Source organism: Hydra vulgaris, chromosome 04 (assembly GCF_038396675.1).
Source record: "Hydra vulgaris chromosome 04, alternate assembly HydraT2T_AEP".
In the NCBI taxonomy this organism is placed as follows: Eukaryota; Metazoa; Cnidaria; class Hydrozoa; order Anthoathecata; family Hydridae; genus Hydra; species Hydra vulgaris.
Window position 1 is genome coordinate 39,537,266 of NC_088923.1, and position 22,735 is coordinate 39,560,000.

Consider the following 22,735-nt stretch of genomic DNA (forward strand, 5'->3'; position numbering starts at 1 on the left):
AAAATTTTTCGATGAATTGAAGTCTAGTTGAGAATAGTACAAAAAATATTTTATCAACTTGCTTCCCTTACATTTGGACATCGTCCGCTTGCTCTTTCCATTTTGTGCATATCTTCAAAGAAAGATCTTGAAGCAAAAATCTTTAGAGTTACTAAGTTATTCTTTTCTAATTGCAGTAAGTTAATCAACCTTGATAGACAACACTCTTTTTCATTTCCAGAACTTTTTGGGGTATTCTCAAGCTTTTATCCTCAGTCCCATATTGTTTTTATATATTTATTAACAAGCTTCTTTCTCTAAAATAAATCTTACCTCTAAAGTCAATTTAAGGCAAATAGAGCTATTTACTAATAATATAACCATACATTTGAGTCTCAAACAAACCTCTTAAGGGTTTGTAATTAGTGTTTAATTATTGTACCTAAGAAGCATATATCAGAGGATGAGACACTAAAACTTAGCTATTAAAAATAAAGAAAAATTGTGTGCATTTTAGGGCACCTTAATATAGTGGTGTTACATTAACTGAGGGTTTGGGATAGGGCAGCAATCTTTTCTTGCATTATTCTTCATTTTTTTCACATGTAATATCTTCCTAAAACCAAATGCTAAATAAATGTATGCACAACAGCCTTCTCAGATAATCAGTCTTCAGAATTAGGGTTGGCATTTGGCATTGCCAAACTAGCTGCCAACCTAAAAGTGTTAAAGGTTGGCAAAAAATCGCCGACCTTGTTTCTATGTTTTATGATAAAACCTTCGTATCAAGTTTTTTTGCTGCCTGATGCCGACCTCTAACAGTTTAAGGTTGGAAATAAATTGCCAACCTCATTTTTCTATTTGACCAAATTCCACTGGGCTGGATAATTCTATCAGTTTCATATATTTGGAACAAATGTAACATTAAAAACACACACAAAATCTGTTGACTTTGCTTTTTAAAAAATTATTCATACATAATACTGAGGGTTTGGGGCATGACAATTAGCATGAGACAAACTTAGGGTTTGGGGCATGACAATTAGCATGAAATTTTTATTTATATATACGCGTATTTGTTTTTATTTATATATATGCATATTTTTATATATATGCGTGAGATTTTTTTTATTTTTGTTTATTTCTAAATAATAGGTTGTGGTGTTTTTTTTTTTAATTTTTGATTAACTTTATTGAATAAATTTAGAGTGAACTTGAAAAAGATTTTGTGAAAAAAATGCATAAAGAAGAGAGGAAATTGCTGCGAAAAGATCCAGAGTTATACAAGGAGATATATAACCAAAATTGGTATCCATTAATCTTAATTAGATTTTTATTTACAAGTTTCCATTGTGCGCTGGGATTGAATCCATACTAAAATTGTCAAAAAACAAATTAATTAGACTTTGCCTTCTCTATTTTTAATGAAATATAATTTTATGAAGAACAAATAAACATTTTAGTTAGATGTAAAAATTCTCATTGTTAACATGATGTAAAAATTCTTATTTTCAACATTGATAAAAAGCTAATAATTTTTCCATATGCATGTAAAAACTTGTAACAAGGCCTCCTACTACTAGTAGGAGGCCTTATTACATGTTTTTCACAATTCTAACAAAAAAAGAAAATAGTTAAAGAGCAAGTAAATGATTACCTGTAAATTGTGATAAATAGATTTAAAAACTTTATGGCAGTTTGGCAGAGGCTTAAGCATGGTTGCTATGTCTGACTATATTTACAACAGATTTTCATAAAATGTTTAAAAGAGAAAGGCTGTTGTCAGAAGATATGACAAAAAGATATGATGGATAATAGAATCAGAAGCATGAAAATGGTTAGCCCAATAAAAAGGAGCAACATCAGCAGATTCTAATTTTACAATAGATTAGAAACATGGTTTTTTTAAGAGCACAGTAGAAAAAGGTTATTCCATGCGATATAAGGTCGAGAACTCATCAAGAGTGTTGCCAAGCAACAACATAGAGTAATATCAAAATTATTGCAATAATTACTAGCAGCAAACATTGTGCTAAAAATTACCTGCGAGTTCTAAGCTGTCACAGAAGAAAGGTCACCATTTAGATTCGCTCTCTGTTCTAAGGGATATATATGTGACAATTTTTATCAATACTCTTATCTATTTTTTATTTTTTTTACTGAGTTTACTAGAGTAATGAGTATACTGGAGCACTTAGACTATTGAATTCTCACTAATGAGAAATAGCATAAGTACATTTATGTTCAGACCAGGTATGTGGCTATTGGAGTTTTTGTTTAAATTTAGCTGTTTCATCTTTGGATCTTAATGTGCTATCCACAGATCTAAAGATGAAACAGCTAAATTTAAGTTAGTCTCACAAGTATCAAGTAGGTCTGGTCAATTTTACTAGAGGTAAGATTTAATGGATAAAAACAATAGGCCACAAATTTTATTTTAAAATGTTTACCAGTATTTTACTACACTTTATTGACACACTATTGGTTCAAAAAAGATTTCACTAGTTTATTGTTTGTAGAACATTATAATGTTTTGATTACTTTAAAGTTCAAGCAAAGCTTTTACACAGGTGAATAACTTTTTACTTTATTATTTTTTTCAAACTCTAAACCTCTTGTTAACTAGTTATTTTATTGTTTTTTTTCTGTATTAAGCATGGCAATGGTTAATATGAACATAATAAGAACATTGTGTGCAATTTTGTAAAATACACTAGGGATGTCCCAGATAGTATTTTTAAAATATCTGGCCAGATACCAGATAAATGAATAACAAAATCTGACCAGATAAGTTTTAGGTACTTTTTTGATATTCTTATTGACGAATTGATGTTTTCATTACAAACCCTACATTCCATATTTTGATAAGTCAAATACTTTAAAATATACCCACAGTAAATATTATAACACAAAAAGTATTCTTTGAAAGCCTTTTAAAATAAATGATCCCACTGAATCAATAACAGTTTGTTTTCCATTTCACTTGTTTAATAAATGCAATGGTGACGAAATTAGATTTTGGCTTTGTTTGTCTTGATATTTGATATTATGCATGCATAATGTTAGAAGGTATTTTATATGAACTTCATTGCTAACAATTACAAATAATTTCTACTCCCAGCTATTACAGGTTTACTAGGCACTTAAAATTTTAAAACAAAACTCATATGAGTTAAAAAAACTCATATGAGAAAATCTTTTATCAAATTTTCAATTTGATCAAAGTTTTCTCACAAGAACTCAAAAAATCTTTTATCAAATTTTTTTAAACTTTTAAGTTACCAAGAACTGTTCCAGTTATAAGAAAAAATATTTTGTTCTTTTATTGTATTTTATTTTAAATGTATGCAACTGCTTCCATATGGTTAACCATATGGAAGCAATTGCATACATTTAATAATTGTTTTGTTATACATATGCAGCAATAATAGTTTGATGCGGTTTGCACTAAAGGCTATCACAATAGATTTCAGAGAAAGATTTTAATTAAAAGGGGTGCAGTCTATAAATAATGTAAATGGCAGTGAACATGGTTCCATATTCACAGATCCTATTATAATGATTTAGTTATAATCTTTTACTTTCGTTGTAAAAATGGTGTTAAATATTTAACTAATTTAAAAAATCCATATTCACAGATCCTATTATAATGATTTAGTTATAATCTTTTACTTTCGTTGTAAAAATGGTGTTAAATATTTAACTAATTTAAAAAATGGATGATGATGATGAGGAGGATGATGATGATGATTATAGTTGTTTTAATATATTCTGCTTATTTTTTTTAACTAAATTCCTCTTAAACAATAAATGCATATTGTTGGAGAATTGTCTATATTATCTATTTAAAAAAAAAAAGACAATTTTTTTCAATGTATTTTTTTTTTGATTTTTTTTTAATGAAGTTCTTTTTCTTTTTTCTTTTTTTTTCTCTTTTAATTGTTATACAACTTTCTCAATCCTTTACTCTGAAACATGAATCTTTGACAAAAAAACAGCTTTCACGAGGAGCAACAGCTGCACTGTAAGGAATGTGGCGGGGTTTGATTTTTGTATTACAAGAAAAGTTAACTTTTAATGAAACTAATGCATTTCTATATAACTTGTATTATTATTTATAATCGAGAATAATTTAATCAAAGCTTGTATTATATAAAAAAAGGTTGAAGTTGAATTTTATGCATTAAAAATTATTTTTTTTTTAAATTTATAAAATTCAATAAAAATTCATTATAAATATAACAATAATAAGTATATTTATAATAATTAGTTTTATTATAGCAATGAACTTCAAAATATCCAATCGCAACCTTTGTTCAAACGAGATACCACAACCTCCTCTCAACAATATCCATTTGTATTTGATGAGTTTGCAATTAAAAAACACACATCTTCTTTTGTAGGCGGATCAAAGGTGATTTTTTCAAAATTCTAATGTTAGTTTTTGATTATCAACAACTATTAATTATAAAAATAAGTTTGAATAAATAAATTTGAATCATTTAAATAAATTAAATATTTATTTAATATTGAATATAATATAAAATATATGTAATATAAGTTAACTTCATCTTTAGTATATATATATATATATATATATATATATATATATATATATATATATATATATATATATATATATATATATATATATATATATATATATATATATATATATATATATATATATATATATATATATATATATATATATATATATATATATATATATATATATATATATATATATATATATATATATATATATATATATACAGTAGCGTGCAAAAGTTTAGAAACACCAACTTTTTTTCAGTTTTTACTTCATAACTTTTTGCAAACTTTCATAAATAAGCTGAAATTTTTACCAAATGTGCTCTATAATATTTTAATTTTAAATACAAACCTCAAAAGTTGTAAAATTGAACAGTTCATTAACATTTAATTATTTCTTTGATAACAGTTTTATTTAGAAACAGTATCATACCCTGCCATAAATTATGTTTTTGTAAACAAAAGCAAAATTTAAGGCCATAATATTTGTGAAATTTAATAATTTAATTACTTTGAGATATTTTAAAGTCAGTGAAGTATAACTAATTGCCAAAATATTTGTAAGATTTTATAATTCAATTACTTAGCAATAAGTTTCAAAGGAAATAAAGGAATTAATTATAAAAGCTGTGGAAAATAAAATGACTTACAGGCACATTTCTGAACTTTTCAATGTTTCTAAACCAGGAATAAGTCACATTATGAAAAGTTTTCATCTGCGCCAAACTATTGAAAGCAATCCTCGCAAGACTGCTGTTGAACTCAATTCATTTATGCATCAGTTTCATGGCACAAACTGTAGCGTCGATACAACTAAACTTTGATTACAACAATATAATCTGTATGGCCGTCGTCCAGTTAAGAAACTGCTAATATTTGCAAGAAATTGTAAAAAAAGAATAAAATTTGCAAAAGATCATATTAGTTAGTTAAAGACTGGTCAAAAGTCCTTTTTTCTGATGAATCAAAGTTTATGCTGTTCAGTAGTGATGCAATTAGGTATATTTTTTCGCGCCCAGTAGGAGATTTAATCCAAAATTTAATTAATAGGAAGATATAGGAGATTTAATCCCAAATAATTAATATAATAGGAATAAATAGGAGATTTAATCCAAAATATCAGTTACCGACTGTTAAACATGGAGGAGGAAATGTTATAATTTGGGGATGTTTTAGTTGTGATAATGTGGGTCCCATTCATCACATAGAAGGTATTATGGACCAGAGATTTTGTTTAGACATCCTAAAGAATGTTATTCTGTCACATGCAAAGCATAAAATGACTCGCAAATGGATCTTACAACAAGATAATGATTCAAAGCATTGTACCAAATCTGTTTAGGAATATTTTTAATCACAAAAAATTAAAGTTCTTGAATGGCTTTCACAGAGCTCAGATCTGAACCCTAGTGAGCATCTTTGGGAGTACATCGACTGGCAACTAGTTAGTAGAAAAACAACCAACAAAGACCATTTATTTGCATTGATTAAGGAATGTTGGTATAATATTCCTCAGAATATACTCATTAAAATAGTAGGTTCAATGTCTTGTTGCTGTTTTAAAGGCAAATGGATATACCACCAAATACTAAGTGTTTTATTAAAACTATTTGTTGTTAAAAAGTTGTTATTTTGTGAATTTTAGTAAAAGTTTTAGCTCTTTTGAAATAAATATAATTGAATTCAGTTGTTTCAAAACTTTTGCGCGGAAACTTTTTCAAAAAAACAATTAAATGTTAATTAATCATTTAATTTTTCAACTTTTTTGGTTTGTAGTTTAAATTAAAATAATATAGAACACATTAGGTAAAAATTCCAGCTTATTTATAAAAGTTTGTGAAAAGTTATGAAGTATATATATATGTATATATATATATATATATATATATATATATATATATATATATATATATATATATATATATATATATATATATATATATATATATATATATATATATATATATATATATATATATACATATATATACAGGGCTCAAAATAAGCGCTGAACATCCGACATTGTCCAGTAAAAAACGACATCTATTGTCATTTTGTCTGAACCATATTTTATGTGCATTTATTTTCTAATCATTTTAGTTGTTCCAAAATTATTAATAAATTCAGTATTGTATATAAACTTTATTTTTTATACAAATCAAAAATTAAAGTTAAACACATGACTACGTTAATAAAATACGTGATTTTTTGGAGTTAATTCATTTTTAAAAGATGCCAAAGCATTACATTTTTTTTTGGATTAAGTAGCTCGGTTTTTATCATCTATATTAAAATGTTGCAATTAGCTAATTATTTAAATTTACAGTTTAGTATTTATTTTTTGTCCAATGGTTTTTATAAATTTCAAATAAATATTTTAGCTTTTAAAACCCCTTTTTTATGTTATAAAACTTATGTTATAAAAATTTTTACATGATAGTTATTTTAATGCTTATAGAAACCAGTACTTTTTATTACACTTTTAAATTTGAGTCATTACGTAACGTTTGTTTTCGCTCTAAAAATTTTCGCTATTAAAAGTCTTCATACAATTAATCCTAGAAAAAGTTTGAAAAGATTTATTAAAAAATACATATTTATATAAATGTAATTGCGTATAATATTCTTCAATAATTTAAATAAAATGGGTTTATTGTAAACTTAATTAATTTGTTACTTTATTTAATAAAGTAATAAGTAAGCTTAATAGTTTATTTAATATATTTACATAGTAACTTATGTGTTTAACAATTTTGTATTTTTATTATACATTTTTATTATATATTTAGTTATGTATTTAATAATTACATAATTTATGTAATTTAATATATTTACATAATTTATGTAATTTAATATATTTACATAAAAATTTACTTATTTAATAATTTACAAAGCATTTTGCATAGTGTGTTAATTTTTTTAAAAATTTAATATAAATATATTTTCCTTTTTAAATTATAGTTTTTTGAGCTTAGTTTTTTCTTTTTCTTCAAGGTTTTCTTTTCGTTAGATAATTTATCTTAAATTTTTTTTTTTTTTCAGTGCATTTTAAAACATCTAGAGCTGTCAAAACAAATTGCGTGGTCAAGTTGTAAAAACAAAATATTTTATGCATGGTCAGTAGGCAGATTCGTTTTTAGGTGTCGGAAAAACTGTAACTTTCGCACTTTATTTTCCCATTCTACATTGATATACAAGACAATTCCAAAAAAAGTTATAAAAGTATTTCAATTTTCCTGACCTCCCTGAGGGTTTGAATATTTTTAAAAAAGTCATTTTTGACCAAATATTTGTTAAATTGCTATGTTAATTGGATCAAGGACCAACAAAACTAATAAATTTTTTTTGTGTGAGCTGACTCTACTGTTAGGTAGGTTCGTATAAAATTTGAGCTCAAAATATTTAAAATTTCTCGAGATAACACATTTTGAAATATAACTTGGTTTCTTTTAAAGACTTGGTTTTTACTATGTTTTTAATTGTATATTTATCTAAATACTCCTAAATATTCATTAAAAAACTTAATAAAATTTGCATTTAAGAAGTTTGTTAAATAAGGAATCCAAATATTGTACTTAATAAAGATAAAAAAATAAAAGTAAACTGTTAAAAATGTAAAAGACTTTAACTAAAGGTTTTACAAACACGTTTTATAAATAATATACATAAAAAATTTTTCTTATAAAAAGTTAAACTTTTCTTACAATTTATTAAGAATTTCTTTGGACCAATTACACTTATAAAATGGAAAATTAACTCTGTGTTCCTTCAAAACCAGTAAAATAACTTTTCCTCTTTAATTGTTGAATCAATAGTCTTTTACCAATTTAATAGCTCTTTCACCACAGTCATTGACACAGACTAATCTCTTTATAAACCTTTGCATTTTTTTATAATCAGAATCTACAGTCCACAAATTAGGTGGACTTTCTAACCACTTTGATAAATAAGGAACTATTTTAAATAACAGCCATGAATTTTGACCTACGTAATCATTAAGTTCTGAATTTTCATTTATTTCTACAGGCTTAAACTTTTTAAGTTTAAAGATTTCAGGTTTATTTGATTTTAACAACTGCTGAGCAACTTTTTTTTTAACTTTATTGTCAAGACTTTTATCAAATAAACAAAAGACAACTGTTTCTTCAAAAAGATAATAACTGTGTCTAAGATTAAAATAAAAGCTTGAGGAACATCAGCATCAAAATCTTTCATTTTTATCATCTCTTTAACCATACACAAATCATTATGAGCAGCAGAAGCAATTTGACTTGATTGAAGAAAGTTTTTTGCATGAACTGAAGCTACATACATCGAAGCCTTTGAAAATACTGTTTCTTCCTCTAGGATTAAAAACTTTATGATTGGTTGAGTAAGTTTCATTGCCAAAATGTATAAAGCGTCTGCCATAAATCTAGCTTCATGTTCAGCAGCTGGTTTGTGTATAATAAATCCAGGAATTGCCTACCTTCCTTCCAGAAAAACAATAACATATTGACACAGATGAAGCCTTCGCTTTCTATTTTAGTGATTGCATTTATTGCATGTAAAATATGTTGTTCTTGAGAATGTTTTCTACAAAGAAGCCTTAGCAGAGGTTGATTTAAAAGTTCTTCTAAAATACTTATACAACCATTATTATAACTAGTGTTACATGCTGTTGTATCAGCACAAATTCCAATTATAAAGCCTTCAATTCCTAACTTTTTTATAACATTAAAACATGCCAATGCTTGATCATATCCTTTTTCGGATTGACATTCAACTATGCCTAGCAGCTCATCCTGTTGTTTTCCATTTGTATTTAAATCCCAGTCTGGACTTATAACAACAATAGCAAGGCGTTCGTTTACTCCAGAAATATAGTCTTCATTTAAAGCTGTAAATTTTTTTGTATCAATGTGCAAAATTAAATTACTATTTTTACATTTTTATTTTATTTTTTCCTTAATTAATTCTGAATCACTTAAATATAAGTCTTTTCTTATTTTTTCTACGTTTGTCTTTGAAAGTTTTACTTCATTAAGATTGATATTTCCACATCTTAAAAATAATGCTAATAATCTTGTCTGTACTCCAACAGAAATTCCAAAACGCCCACAAAATATTGAAGTTTTTTTAATAAGTTCATCAATATCTACTGTTACTGTCACTTTATTTCGTTTTATGTTAGTTGATTGTTTTTCAATTTCATCATAGTTATTATATTGAAATTCTTCATTATCAAAATTTTCTAACAAAGATAACTCTTGATTTCCATTAATACAATTGCTATTTGACGAAAATTGTTTTAACTTTGAGTTTTTTTGTGGCAGATTCCTCCTTTTGCTCAAACTCCTTGGCTTTCCTTTTGCGAAACTCTCTGTTGGAATAAACTTTTTGATATTTTTTGTCTATTTTATCAATTATCATTGTTCTTGCAGTTTTTTGGTATCGTATTCTTTTACATCTTTTGATTGAATTCTATCTTTTTCAATTATTTCATAAAGTTTTGGGTGCCCTATGTCAAACAATTCTTTTTCAAATGCCAAAAAATTATTTTCATACAGCTTTTGTGTTTCCGTTTTTTTTGAACGATATGATACCAGTTTCTTGTGATGATATATTAATTGGAAACATTTTCCCTAAAATAATTTAATAAATTTTTATTTGTCATTTAGCTTAAATTTTTATATCAATAATTATGTAATTAACTATGAACATTATTTAAATCAACAGTTACCTAATACTTCTGCAACTAATGTGTGGTATACCACCCATAAGCCACGGTTTTCTAAGAGCAGAAACAACACATTTGTGCTGACATATTTTATCATTACAAAACAGCTCATGATTTATATCTAGAGGGCAGGAAATAATTTCGGTATGTTTTTTATTATTATTATTTTTTTTTTGAAATTTAGTAATCTGCAGCAGTGATAAAAATATCTTAAAACGTCGCCTTTGTAGGCAATGTTCTGCAATCAATTTCGTGGGTTTGTCCTGATAAATATACTTCAATATTTAAACGTGTTGATATTGCCATTTTAAATTTAAAGTTACAAACGCAGCGCATTTTCATAAAATTTATTATTGCGCGCTGTGGTTATAACTCCCCAAAGGTCTGGCAGAGCAAATTAAAAAAAAAAGAATTCCCTAAAAATGTACTAAATATAAAATATTCAAACCCCTAGGGAGGTCAGGAAATTTAAAAATTTTTTAAAATTTTTTTAGGAAAAGTCTTTTATGACAACATAGAATGGGAAAATAAGTTGGCAAAGTTGTAATTTTTCCAACCCCTAAAAACGGACCTGCCTAATGGTCAGTAATGGTGCTCGATCGCACTTCTTTAATTTTTATCAGACATGTCCATCAAACTTGAGTATTTATCGGACAAATTGACCGGAACAAAAAAGTTTGTTATTTCGAGCCCTGTTTATATATATATATATATATATATATATATATATATATATATATATATATATATATATATATATATATATATATATGTATATATATATATATGTATATACATGTATATATATAGATATATATATAGACCAGTAGACCAGTTCAAAAAGAACATTTTTTAATAATTAAGTGGCTAGATGTTTAAATGTTGTTAATTGATGAAAAAAAAGTAAATCATTAAAGTTTCAAAGCAATTTTCCAATAATTAGTAACAGCTCAATTAAGTTTACTTTTCATTGGGTTCCTAAAATTAAAAAAAAAAGTTCCTTAAAAGTAGGTCAATCTGGTACTCAAAAGAAGCAAAATAATATATAAATTTCAAAAATAATAATTGTTTTATAAAAAATAAGTTAAAAATTTTTTATTAAAAACTTGTAAAAATGTACTTTTTTTATTTCTAGTTAAAAAACCATAGTTTTTGTGCAATTAAATCTAAAATAATAATTGAAGTATGAAATTATCATTTTTTTTTGAAACTTTTATATAATTTTGCTACTTTTAAGACCCAACATGACATACTTTTCAAAATAATAGAGACCTGTTAAAAAGTAAAGTCAATTGAGCTGTCCTTAAAACACATTATTTAAGTATGCAATTTTAAACTAATTTTCCTGACCACAAACCACATCAAAAGAAAGGGTAACCCAAATAAAGTTCAAAAATTTTTTTTTTTTTTTATATACAATTTCAAAATGTTCTAATATATATATATATATATATATATATATATATATATATATATATATATATATATATATATATATATATATATATATATATATATATATATATGTATATATATATATATATATATATATATATATATATATATATATATATATATATATATATATATATATATATATGTATATATATATATTTTTATTTTATTTTTACGGCAAATATTGTTTTTTGTGTGAAAAAAATGCCAATTTTCCGCTAAAGTTTGCCAGAACGAGGTAGTACTGCCTCACAGTGACCCAGAATAACCTAAAAATGGCAAAAAGTACGAAAAAAAAAGTTAAAGTTTTATCGTTTTTAGACTTAAAATGTTAAAGTAAACTACTTTTTGATCCAAAATCAACTTTAAATATTTTCATAGATATTATTGTGTCATTTTAAAGGGATATATGTGTAAAAAGTTAAGTTTATACACCATAAAATTATGAAAACTTAAGGTATGGTTGTCTTGTAAGCAACCTTGTTTTCCACCTCCATACAAAACTTTATTATTATTTTTGTTAAAGTAACAAGTGCCTAAAGTAACAAGTGCCTTGAAATTAATTTTATTTTTTTTCTTTAGATTTAAAAAACAAGTTTTTTTAATTTTTCTTTTAAAAATTAAAATTTTTACACACAAGTTTGAACATAAGTGCAGGCCAAAAAAAGTTCCACGTTGTTCCATGTTCAATTTTAGTGAAGAATTTTATTAAATCAAAGTTTAGAGAAAAGTTCAGTCTCATTGTTGAACAGCCCAAAGTAGGCTTTGGTAATAGCAATGATGGAAATACTTCAAGAAGAGCATTTGAAAACTCTGCAATTTTCTCTGAAATAACAGGGGTTGATATAGAAGTTGTAAAGAGAATGCACATTGTCCTTATTACAATATCCTCTGGGTACCATATCGATAGTAATCAATTTGAAGTTTACTGTACTGATGCAGCTAAAATTATAGTTAATAAATATGGTTGTTATATAATGCCACCCAGTGTTCACAAAATTCTGATACATGGTTGTTCCATTTCAAAGCAATTTGATTGGCCGATTGTCCAATATTCTGAGGAAGCTCAGGAAAGTCTAAACAAGCAAATCCGAAATGTAAGGTTGCATCACACAACAAAAATATCGAGAATTAAAACTTTAAAGATCATATATATAAAATTTTGATTAGATTGAAGCATAACCTTTTGATTAGATTGGATCCGTCTCAAGCATTTCATTTGTAAAACACAGGAGTTATCAAGGAAGAACTTTGCCTCCAGAAGTATTGAACTTGTTAGTAATTTAAATTAAGAAAAGATTTTAATATTATAACTCTTTTATTTTTGCATAATGAATTGTGTATTTTTTTTTTGTGTTAATGACTCATAATGCACTTGGTTACGCGTCTGTGCGCATTATGCAGCTTCACGCGCGTGACGGTTTGTCTAATAATAAAATAATATTATATTTTGTGTCAAGGAAGCTAAATTTTTTACTAAAAATAGTATTTACAAATATTAAAGTCCTTAAAAGCAAGTTTTTACGCGTACATGCGTGTTGTACGGGTATTTAGTGCATGTGAAAATAATTTTAAGTTACTAATTTGAGTTCCTTGACCCTAACAACCTCAATTTTGATGTATAGTATAAGCTTAATGTACATGTTGTTAATAGTTAGGTAATTTTTGCCGCTTTTAAGTTATTGTGAGTCACTGTGCGCCGCCCAAATTTTTTTCCTTGAATAAGCCCTGATATATGTATATATATATATATATATATATATATATATATATATATATATATATATATATATATATATATATTTATATATATATATATATATATATATATGTATATATATATATATATATATATATATATACATATGTATATATATATATATATATATATGTATATATATATATATATATATACATATGTATATATATATATATATATATATATATATATATATAATATATAATATATATATAATATATAAATATATATAATATATATATAAAATATACATATATATATATATATATATGTATATATATATATATATATATGCATATATACATATACATATATATATAATATATATATATATATATATATATATATATATATATATATATATATATATATATATATTATCAGCTTTTTAGGATATTTTGTTATATCTGAATTTATATAATCAATTTAATTTACTTTGCAATAATGAATGTAAATACAATGTAATTGTAAATGTTAATTTAACATTATTTTTATGCTAACAACGAAAACACAAGATTTGGATTCTAAAACAAAAGCCAAAATTAAGATAGATTAATATAATATCAAATTTGATAAAATTGTGTTTGGCGGTTCATATTGTTTACAGTTTCCTCACTACTGTCTTTTTTAAAGCATTTGGAGCATTTTTGCTGATGTTTTTCTAATACCTGTAGCAAAATTTGCTTTTGGTCTTCATCCTTAGTGAGGATGCTATTTAAATTCTGTATCAGTGCAACTACTTCCTCTTCACTATCATTCACCGCTTTTAATGACTCAATGAAACGTTGGGCGTTCTTATAATCCTTCTTGAAGGCTGCACTCCAGCCAAAGAAGCTGTGACCCAGGAATGCATGTAAATAATGACTGCAAATGCTGAATATTGCATGATGCCATTCTGCTTTGGTTTGGACATACAAAATTGATTTCAAAATAGCCTTATCTTGATTACATATATTACACAAGCCATCCACCTTGCATAATGGAGTGCTCCAGATTGCAAAAATTGCAAAATTGAGTACTGCTAAGGTAAATTATTGTTAGTTTCAACAACTCCGGATAGTCATCTCTCGGCTGATTTATGTAGTTGACACTGACAAAATGAAATGAATTCATTACAATCAGTTACCTTGACAGCATCATCCATGACTTCAAAATGGGTTTGATTAACATTTTGTTTGAATCTCTTGAACAGTGAAATGTCTGGGCCAGTGAAAGGCATGGCACAAACAACAAAAACTTTTTCTGCAACGATTTCCATAATATGATGTCGGCAAGCAAAATATCAACTTTATCAGTTTCTGTCAACCTTGTAAAATTTTCCCATCCCAGTGATCCATTATTGGAATATCTAGGTTGAAACTTTCTTTGATTTCTAGTGCTATTTATTTTTTTGTTATGCTTGGAACTTGATGCTGTTGCTGATAGGATATAGACTGCTTTTCAATCACTCACTTGAGCTCGATCAAGTGTAGCAGCTACATCTTGAGTAATGATAGTTTTCTTTCTTTTGTTTGCACTGCAGTGTTCTATTTGTACTACTTTGAGTTCGACTGAATCTGCAATTTCTTCATCTTCTTCACTGCTGTTGTGAAGAATTGTAGTTGTCTATTTGTACTACTTTGACTAGATCTGCTAATTCTTAATCTTCACTGCTGCTACTACTGCGTGATGATGCTAATTCTACAGTCGCAGATAATATTTTGCTTTCTTTTTTCTGTTTTTTTTTCATTGATGATTTAACTTAATTTTCTTCTGTTGTTTGCCTGCTTCTTGTATTGCCTTTTTTTTGTCTTCTGCCACCATAAAGCCCGTCTATCATTCTCTCTCTGTGCCATTAAAAATCATTTCAAGAACATAAGCATGAGGTATCTCTAAAAGGTTATCCAATTGGTCTTTGAATTTTCTTTCTTTTTCAATCTAACAGTTTAATCTTTGAGAGCTGCCTTTCTAAAGAGATTACCATTTTAAATATTCGTTCTCCAATTTTTATAAATATATTATAACCTGCCATCGTCGAAATTTTGATCATAGCCTAATATTCCATAATTTAGTTAATAACCCGTTTCGAGGCTTCCTTTGTAGACTTTTTCTGTGTTCAAATAATATGTAAAAATCTTCGAAGTATATCATCTTTCGAAGAAAGCTTTATTCCACAAAATTTTTTAATTGGATGTCCTATAAAATATATTTCAGTTTCTCTGCGAGTCTTTATATATGGCGGACCAGCAGCTGTGGCCATTCTTTTTTACTAACTGTTTATTCTGTGTAATAGAAAACATGCAATTCTGTTATGGCAGTACTGCTAAAAATAGTTAATAAATTAATTACTAATTAAGTCGATAGCCTATTTGCTTTAGGATTGTAATTATCTTGTAATGGTACAACAAATTTAATTGAGAATAAGCAACTATGATTGATAATCAAAGATAAAAAACTTTGCTTAAGAATAAGCAAACAATACAAACAGAAAATAAACAATTTAAAAACATGTTAAAAATTTAAATAATAAAAATGTTGCACATACTCAGATCTTGCAGTACAGCTGTTGAAGAAGCTGCGAGATTAAATTAAGCTTCAAGTGCACTATCAAAATATTTTTGTAATATCTAATAATCTACCAATATTAACAATATCACAATATGGCCTATAATAACATATAATAACAATGGCCTACTATAATTATACTACCTGATAACTTGCTTTTTGGAGCGAAAAATTAGAAGGGTAACGTTTGGACTTTCCTAAACATTTTTTAAAATTGTTTATTTAAATATTCATAATATGGTTAATACATGTGCTGCAGTTTACTGTAAAACTGGATAAAAAAGAGAGAGAATCCAATTTATTTTATTCCTGAAAAGCATCCACTTTTCGGATTTCTGTAAAATAATCCTGACTTTTTTTAAATAGTGGGTACCATTTATCAATCGAAAGTTATGGAAACCCAGTAAAAATTTGGCTATTTGTGCTAAACATTTTGAAGAAAAATATTTAAAATTTGGTAAAAGAGTAACACTAATTTAAGATTTAAATCCCAACTATTTATTGCTTAACTGAAAAAATACCCCCATCAGTATATTTAACTACATCGAAAGGTAGTAAGCCACCGTCTGTCCATCATCCATTAAATAATCAGGATGAATCCAGCATATTTATAGAAAAAGATGAAATTCGCTATTTAAATGATTTAAATATTTTGAACCTTGAAAAGGGTATCAACTCAAAATATATAATGGCAAATACTAATTTTTAATATTAGAAATAAATCAGCACCTAGGTATTTTAGAATTTACAGAAACAATGGTAGTTGATGAATTTATGCATGTTTAATTGTTCTCTAAATCATCTTATATTTGCCCCATGTTTGTTCCAATATAAAAAATTACATTGATGAAAATAGTTTATCAAATAATTTATCAACTCAATGAAATAAATTACAAAAAAACAGTTGATAGGCCTAAGTTTTCATCAAATCTTTTAAGATACTCTCTTATTCTTTGTTAAACGTCAGCGCAGGCTTATAACTTTTATTATAACAGTTTCCTCTACAATTATTTAGTCTTTAGAAAAAATTAATAAGGTGGAGGAGAACCATTAAAATCTATAAAATGTTTATTAAACCAAGATAAAATTGATAAAGATGTTGTGCTACTGATGGATAAAATATATTTGCAGAAAGAATTGCAATATCAAGGTTGTAGAATGATAGGAGTAGATAATAAAGGAATTTTATATAAAGGCGTAATGACCTTCATGATTGTTTCTTTGATAAAAAAGTTTATGCCAGAAGTAAAAATTGAAGGTAAATTGCCAGTTGACCATGTTGATGAGAGCATTACATCTCTACAAGAAAATGGTTTTCATGTTCGTGGTGTAATTTCTGATAATTGTTCTACTGTTTCTGCTTTTTCACATTTGATGCAAAAATATAAAAATACCAATCATGTTAGTAGTATTACTCATCTTACAAAAAAAGATGTATAATATATTTATTTTTTGTCGCTGTCCATCTTCTTAAAAACATATGAAACAGTTTGCTAAATTCTAAACATTTTATTTTCCCTGTATTCATTTTGATCAGTTTCATGATGTTATTGATGTACATGCTGGTGAAATGTCATGGAAGTTACTTCATGATGTATATGATAAAGACCAATTACTTTAGTCAAATTTAAAAAAAGGTTTCAAATTATCTTATAAATCACTTCATCCAGCAGATAATAAAAAAAGTGTACCACTTGCTCTTACAATTATTGATCCTACAACTTCTGCAGTTATTGAAAGTTATTTTCCAGATAGGACTGACGCCTCAAACTTTTTAAAGTTGATAAATGTATGGTGGACAATAAGTAACAGTAACCAAAAATATGAAAAATGTTTTGGGTGACATGAAACCTTTGTTTATGAGGAAATTAGCTGAATGGATTGAAGGTTGGCAATTATCTCAAGTTTCAATCATGCTAGAAAATTGATCCATTAAAGTTAAGAAGACCTCTGAGCACATATTAGCTGTGAAAACTTTACTTAAAGAGTCAGTCAATATCTGGTAGGAAGATGTTAGAAAAGAGAGTTTTAATATATCTTTACTTAAATAATTTGATGATAAATTGCAAAAAAATTTACCAGATATTGAAGCACGCAGTTTAGATTCAGAGAGCTTTGAAGTTGCTACAGTTATTTCTGGTTATGTTGTTAAAAAGATTAATAAAAAGATCATATGTGTTGTTTGGAAAACTTTTCTATTAGCTGAATCTAAATATTGAATGCCAATATTTAGAAAAACTTTTTCGTGGAGGATTTTACCAGCTATTGGTCTTACACATTATGTTGCCAAAGCATTTGCAATATTAGATACTGCCGTTTTGCTTAAAAGAGACTCAACTCTTTGTGATCGATATGCTGCAAAATGGGTACTTATATTAAATGGTTGTACAACTTCATTCTTATACAACAAACATCAAATTATTGGTGTAAAATTTGTAATTCACTTTTCAAAGAAAAAGATTGAAGCTGAATTAGTTGAAGTAATAATCAATTAAGCTGAACTGAATTGAAATAATGCTAAATCATACAGCTGAATTATTATAGGGTCAAATCATTATATTTCAACCAATGGCCTGTGGCTCACCACCTCTGATTTTCCTGATTTTTACATATTATTATGTGCATCATGTTGATAGGTTAAATTTGAAATTTCTGACTTCCAAGTACAACAGTTCAGAAATTATAGCCTCACAAACATTACACAGTGGCCCCCCTCGATTTACAAATGGTTAAAACAGACTACTTTAGAGCTGTATAACTTTTTTCTCACTTTCAACAAGTGTCTCATTTTTTCTAGAACTATTTTCTGAATAGTTCTCTCTTTAAAAAAGTGGTTTTTATTAACTTGTGTTAAATTAGAAAGAAATTATGACCTCCTCAACTTTGGAAAAAATCATAAAATTGCTAAAATTTGCCAAAATGAAACCAACTGTAGCATTATTCTGTTCATCCACCTAACACCTAAATATCTAAATTAATTTAGAGACCTTTATTTGAACCATAATGAAGGTCTCTAAAAAGTTACTGCCCCCTTTTTTTTGTGCCCCTATCTACTAAAAAGACCAGATCAAGGAGAGGACAACCAACCATATCTTTCCTTTTATTAAGAAATGACTTATAATTAGTTGCTTTACATAGGCCAGTTGGCAGATTAGAGGGGCACTGGTTTCTAGCAACACATACAACCGTTGATGATTAAAAAATAGGGTAATTTAAAAATGCTGGTATTTTTGGTGTGGATTTGACAAGTTTATAATGTTTGCATTTTCAGATAGTTAGGTCTAATGGTCTTATATGCTGTTAATCTTAGATCAAAACAAAGTGTTAGAAAAATTTACAAGCATCTTAAAATGGCTGAAAATTGGACTTTTTAGGCGGGTGGACATTTTGCTTTTAGATATATTTAAGTTCTAAATTGCAACAAGCTGCCTATATTTTGCCCGTTTATTGCAGATAGTAGTAGCTAATCAGAAAAGCTATCTGTAAAGACTTGTGGATGAACAGAATAATGCTACAGTTAGTTTCATTTTGGCATATTTTAGCAGATTTATGATTTTTTCCAAAGTTGAGGTCATAATTTTTTTCTAATTTAACACAAGTTAATAAAAACCAGAAAAAAAGAAAAAAAGAGAGAACTATTCAGAAAATAGTTCTAGAAAAAATGAGACACTAGATGAAAGTGAGAAAAAAGTTATACAGCTCTAATGTAGTCTGTTTTGACCATTTGTAAATCGAGGTGGGCCACTGTGTCATGTTTGTAAGGCTATAATTTGTTGTAAACTGTTAACTTGGAAGTACTTGTACTTGTGCGAACTGTTGTACTTGGAAGTCTGAAATTTCAAATTTAACCTATCTACATGATGCACATAAGAATATGTAAAAATCAGGAAAATCAGAGATGGTGCCCCACAAAGTTTTCTTTAAATTGGTTGAAATATAATAATTTGACCCTATACTTTTAATGTTTATTCTTCCATTATTGTTAAGCTTTTGTTTATTATTTTTTTTATATCTTGTTAACATTATGGAGATTTTATTTTGAGAAATATATATATATATATATATATATATATATATATATATATATATATTTATATATATATATATTTATTTATTTATTTATATAAATATACAGTTGTTTTGATGAAATATTTTTATTCTGAAATTTTATTTTGTTTATTCTTCATGCCAGGTATAGTAAAAGTTTTAATTGTAATAATTAATATAATTAATAATAATGTTTAATAATTAATGTTTTTTTAGCGATAAAAAGACAGAAAAAGAACTTGCAAAAAAAAAAAAACCTGGCGTTTTTTTTTAAATAATTTTTTATATTTAATTTTTATTATTAATATATAATTTAGTTATTATTTATTATATTTATAATAATATTAATAATTTTTATTATTAATATATAATTTAGTTATTATTTATTATATATTAGTTATAAATTATTATTATATAATTTAGTAATTAATTAAATAATACATAAAAAACAATATTCAAATGTTAAAATATAATTAATTGTTCTAATAAAACAACAATATATAAAAACTGTTATACATCATATAGTTGCTTTATAAAAGCGAATGATCTTTATTATATTATTATAAAATTTCATTCATTTCTCTTCTTCTTTGTGAATGAAAATGTCAGCGTATATAAAAATTTCTACAATCGCTTCATTAACAAGTAGGATAGTGACAAATCATTTAAAAAGACTTTGGTAATTAAACTTTGAATAGTTGGATTTTTGTAAAGTTGAGATAATAGTTTTTCGATTGATAACGTGAATTAATTGATAACTTTATATCAGACACTCAATTTATACTATAAAAATCGATTAGCAGTTTGTTGATTATAAATGAGATATTATTTTTAATAACGAGTTATATAATAGCATAAAAAATAAACTTTTTTCAAAAAAAAACCTGGAAGTTAATGGGGAAGTATACAGGGAAATATGCACTACTTTAAACAACTTTAAAGTATGACAAACTAGTTTATCAATCAATTAAGCAAAATGTGTGATTATACATAAAAGAAATTGTTTTTATTATCTAACAGTTCTTATTGTATAAGTTTACAAATTTCCAAAGAATACTGAAAACCCAGACTATTATGTTAAAATCTTTTGCAACGCATGCATATTTTGCCTGCTTTTTAACATACTAATTATTTATCTTTTAACATAATGCAGAATAATACAGAACAGTTATAGCTATTTGAAATAACGATTTTTGTTTTTTATTTTTACATCAGAACTTTCAAATAATTTTTCATAATTTTTTTTTTCATAATTTTTTTAGCATATCTTGAATGAAATAGTTTCGTTTTTCAGCTAGTAAAACAAACTGTTTTACAAAATTACATCACTTGAGAAGTTTTTTAAAGTATAACAAATTAAAACATAAAAATATTTAACTTTATTTTTACCAAAAATTTATATTTTGCGCTGGCTTTGATTCACCCGTGTAAACTGATTTGCACGGGTGTGAAGGCAGGCGCTGGCTATAGCCTGCCATTCCTGCCAAAGCTTATATATATATATACACACACACACACACACACATACATAAAAGATGAGGTACATTTTTAAATTAATAAAGTCATTACAAATTTTAATATTTTATTATTCAATGTTGTTACAATTTTATATTGATGAGCAAAGTACAAAATAGTTTCTTTTATTTCATTGGTGTAAAAAATTTTAAAAACAATATCATCAGACAAAGGAAAGTGTCTAATTTATCAGACTTTTCATATTTGTCATATTTGTCAAACAAAGTTTGTCATATTTGTCATATTTGTCAAACAAAGTTTGTATTATATACACACTTCCATAAACAAAAATCCCTCTAAAAATTGTTTTAGTTGTGGTAAGTGTGGCCAATCATGCTATACAATATATTTATGTTTTGAAAAGTTGCCCTTCTAATTTTTCACTCTGAAAAGCAAGATGTAATTATAGTAGGCCATTTTTTTAGACCATGTAATTAAGTAGGCCATGTAATTAAGTAGACCATGTAATTATAGTAGGCCATTTTCACAAGAATTTTATTAAAATAAATATTCTTAAGCAGTGTGAATTTATGCAATTATCCATTATCTAACCTATGCATTTTTCTTTATTGGCATGCTGCAAACTTGTCATCAAGTGTATATATATACATATATATATATCTATATATATATATATATATATATATATATATATATATATATATATATATATACCTTGTATATATATGTATGTATGTTTGTATATATATGTATGTATGTATGTATATATATGTATGTACGTATGTATGTATGTATGTATGTATGTATGTATATATATATATATATATATATATATATATATATGTGTATATATATATATATATATATATATATATATATATATATATATATATATATATATATATATACCTTCTAGTTTGAGATTGTTTATTTGGTTTTATATATATATAAAACCAAATAAATAATCTTAAACTAGAAGCAACAATTATAGATAGTTTTAACTTTCAAATTTCAAAACTAGTTATTCTGGAGTACTTCATAATCAAGCCAAACTCATTATCTTAAAGCAATATCAAACCAGCTATCTCAAATTGTTCAAGCCCTAGTTCACTAAAGCAAGTAGTCAAGCATTAGAATAGTATAGTAATGTTACCAAGCACCACCAGCATTGTTACACTGCATCACAAGGTCCTACTAGTACT

The 22,735-nt window shown here is 26.0% G+C and overlaps 1 protein-coding gene across 1 annotated transcript in view; it reads left to right on the top strand.

Annotated features, from left to right (window-relative positions):
* The window catches only part of LOC101239914 (activating signal cointegrator 1 complex subunit 3), an 88,113-nt gene that overhangs the window by 12,618 nt on the left and 52,760 nt on the right, over positions 1-22,735 (top strand). The window contains exons 5-6 of the mRNA XM_065796322.1: positions 1,187-1,287; positions 4,261-4,393. Coding sequence (XP_065652394.1) covers positions 1,187-1,287; positions 4,261-4,393 — 234 coding nt within the window. The remainder of the gene's footprint in view (positions 1-1,186; positions 1,288-4,260; positions 4,394-22,735) is intronic.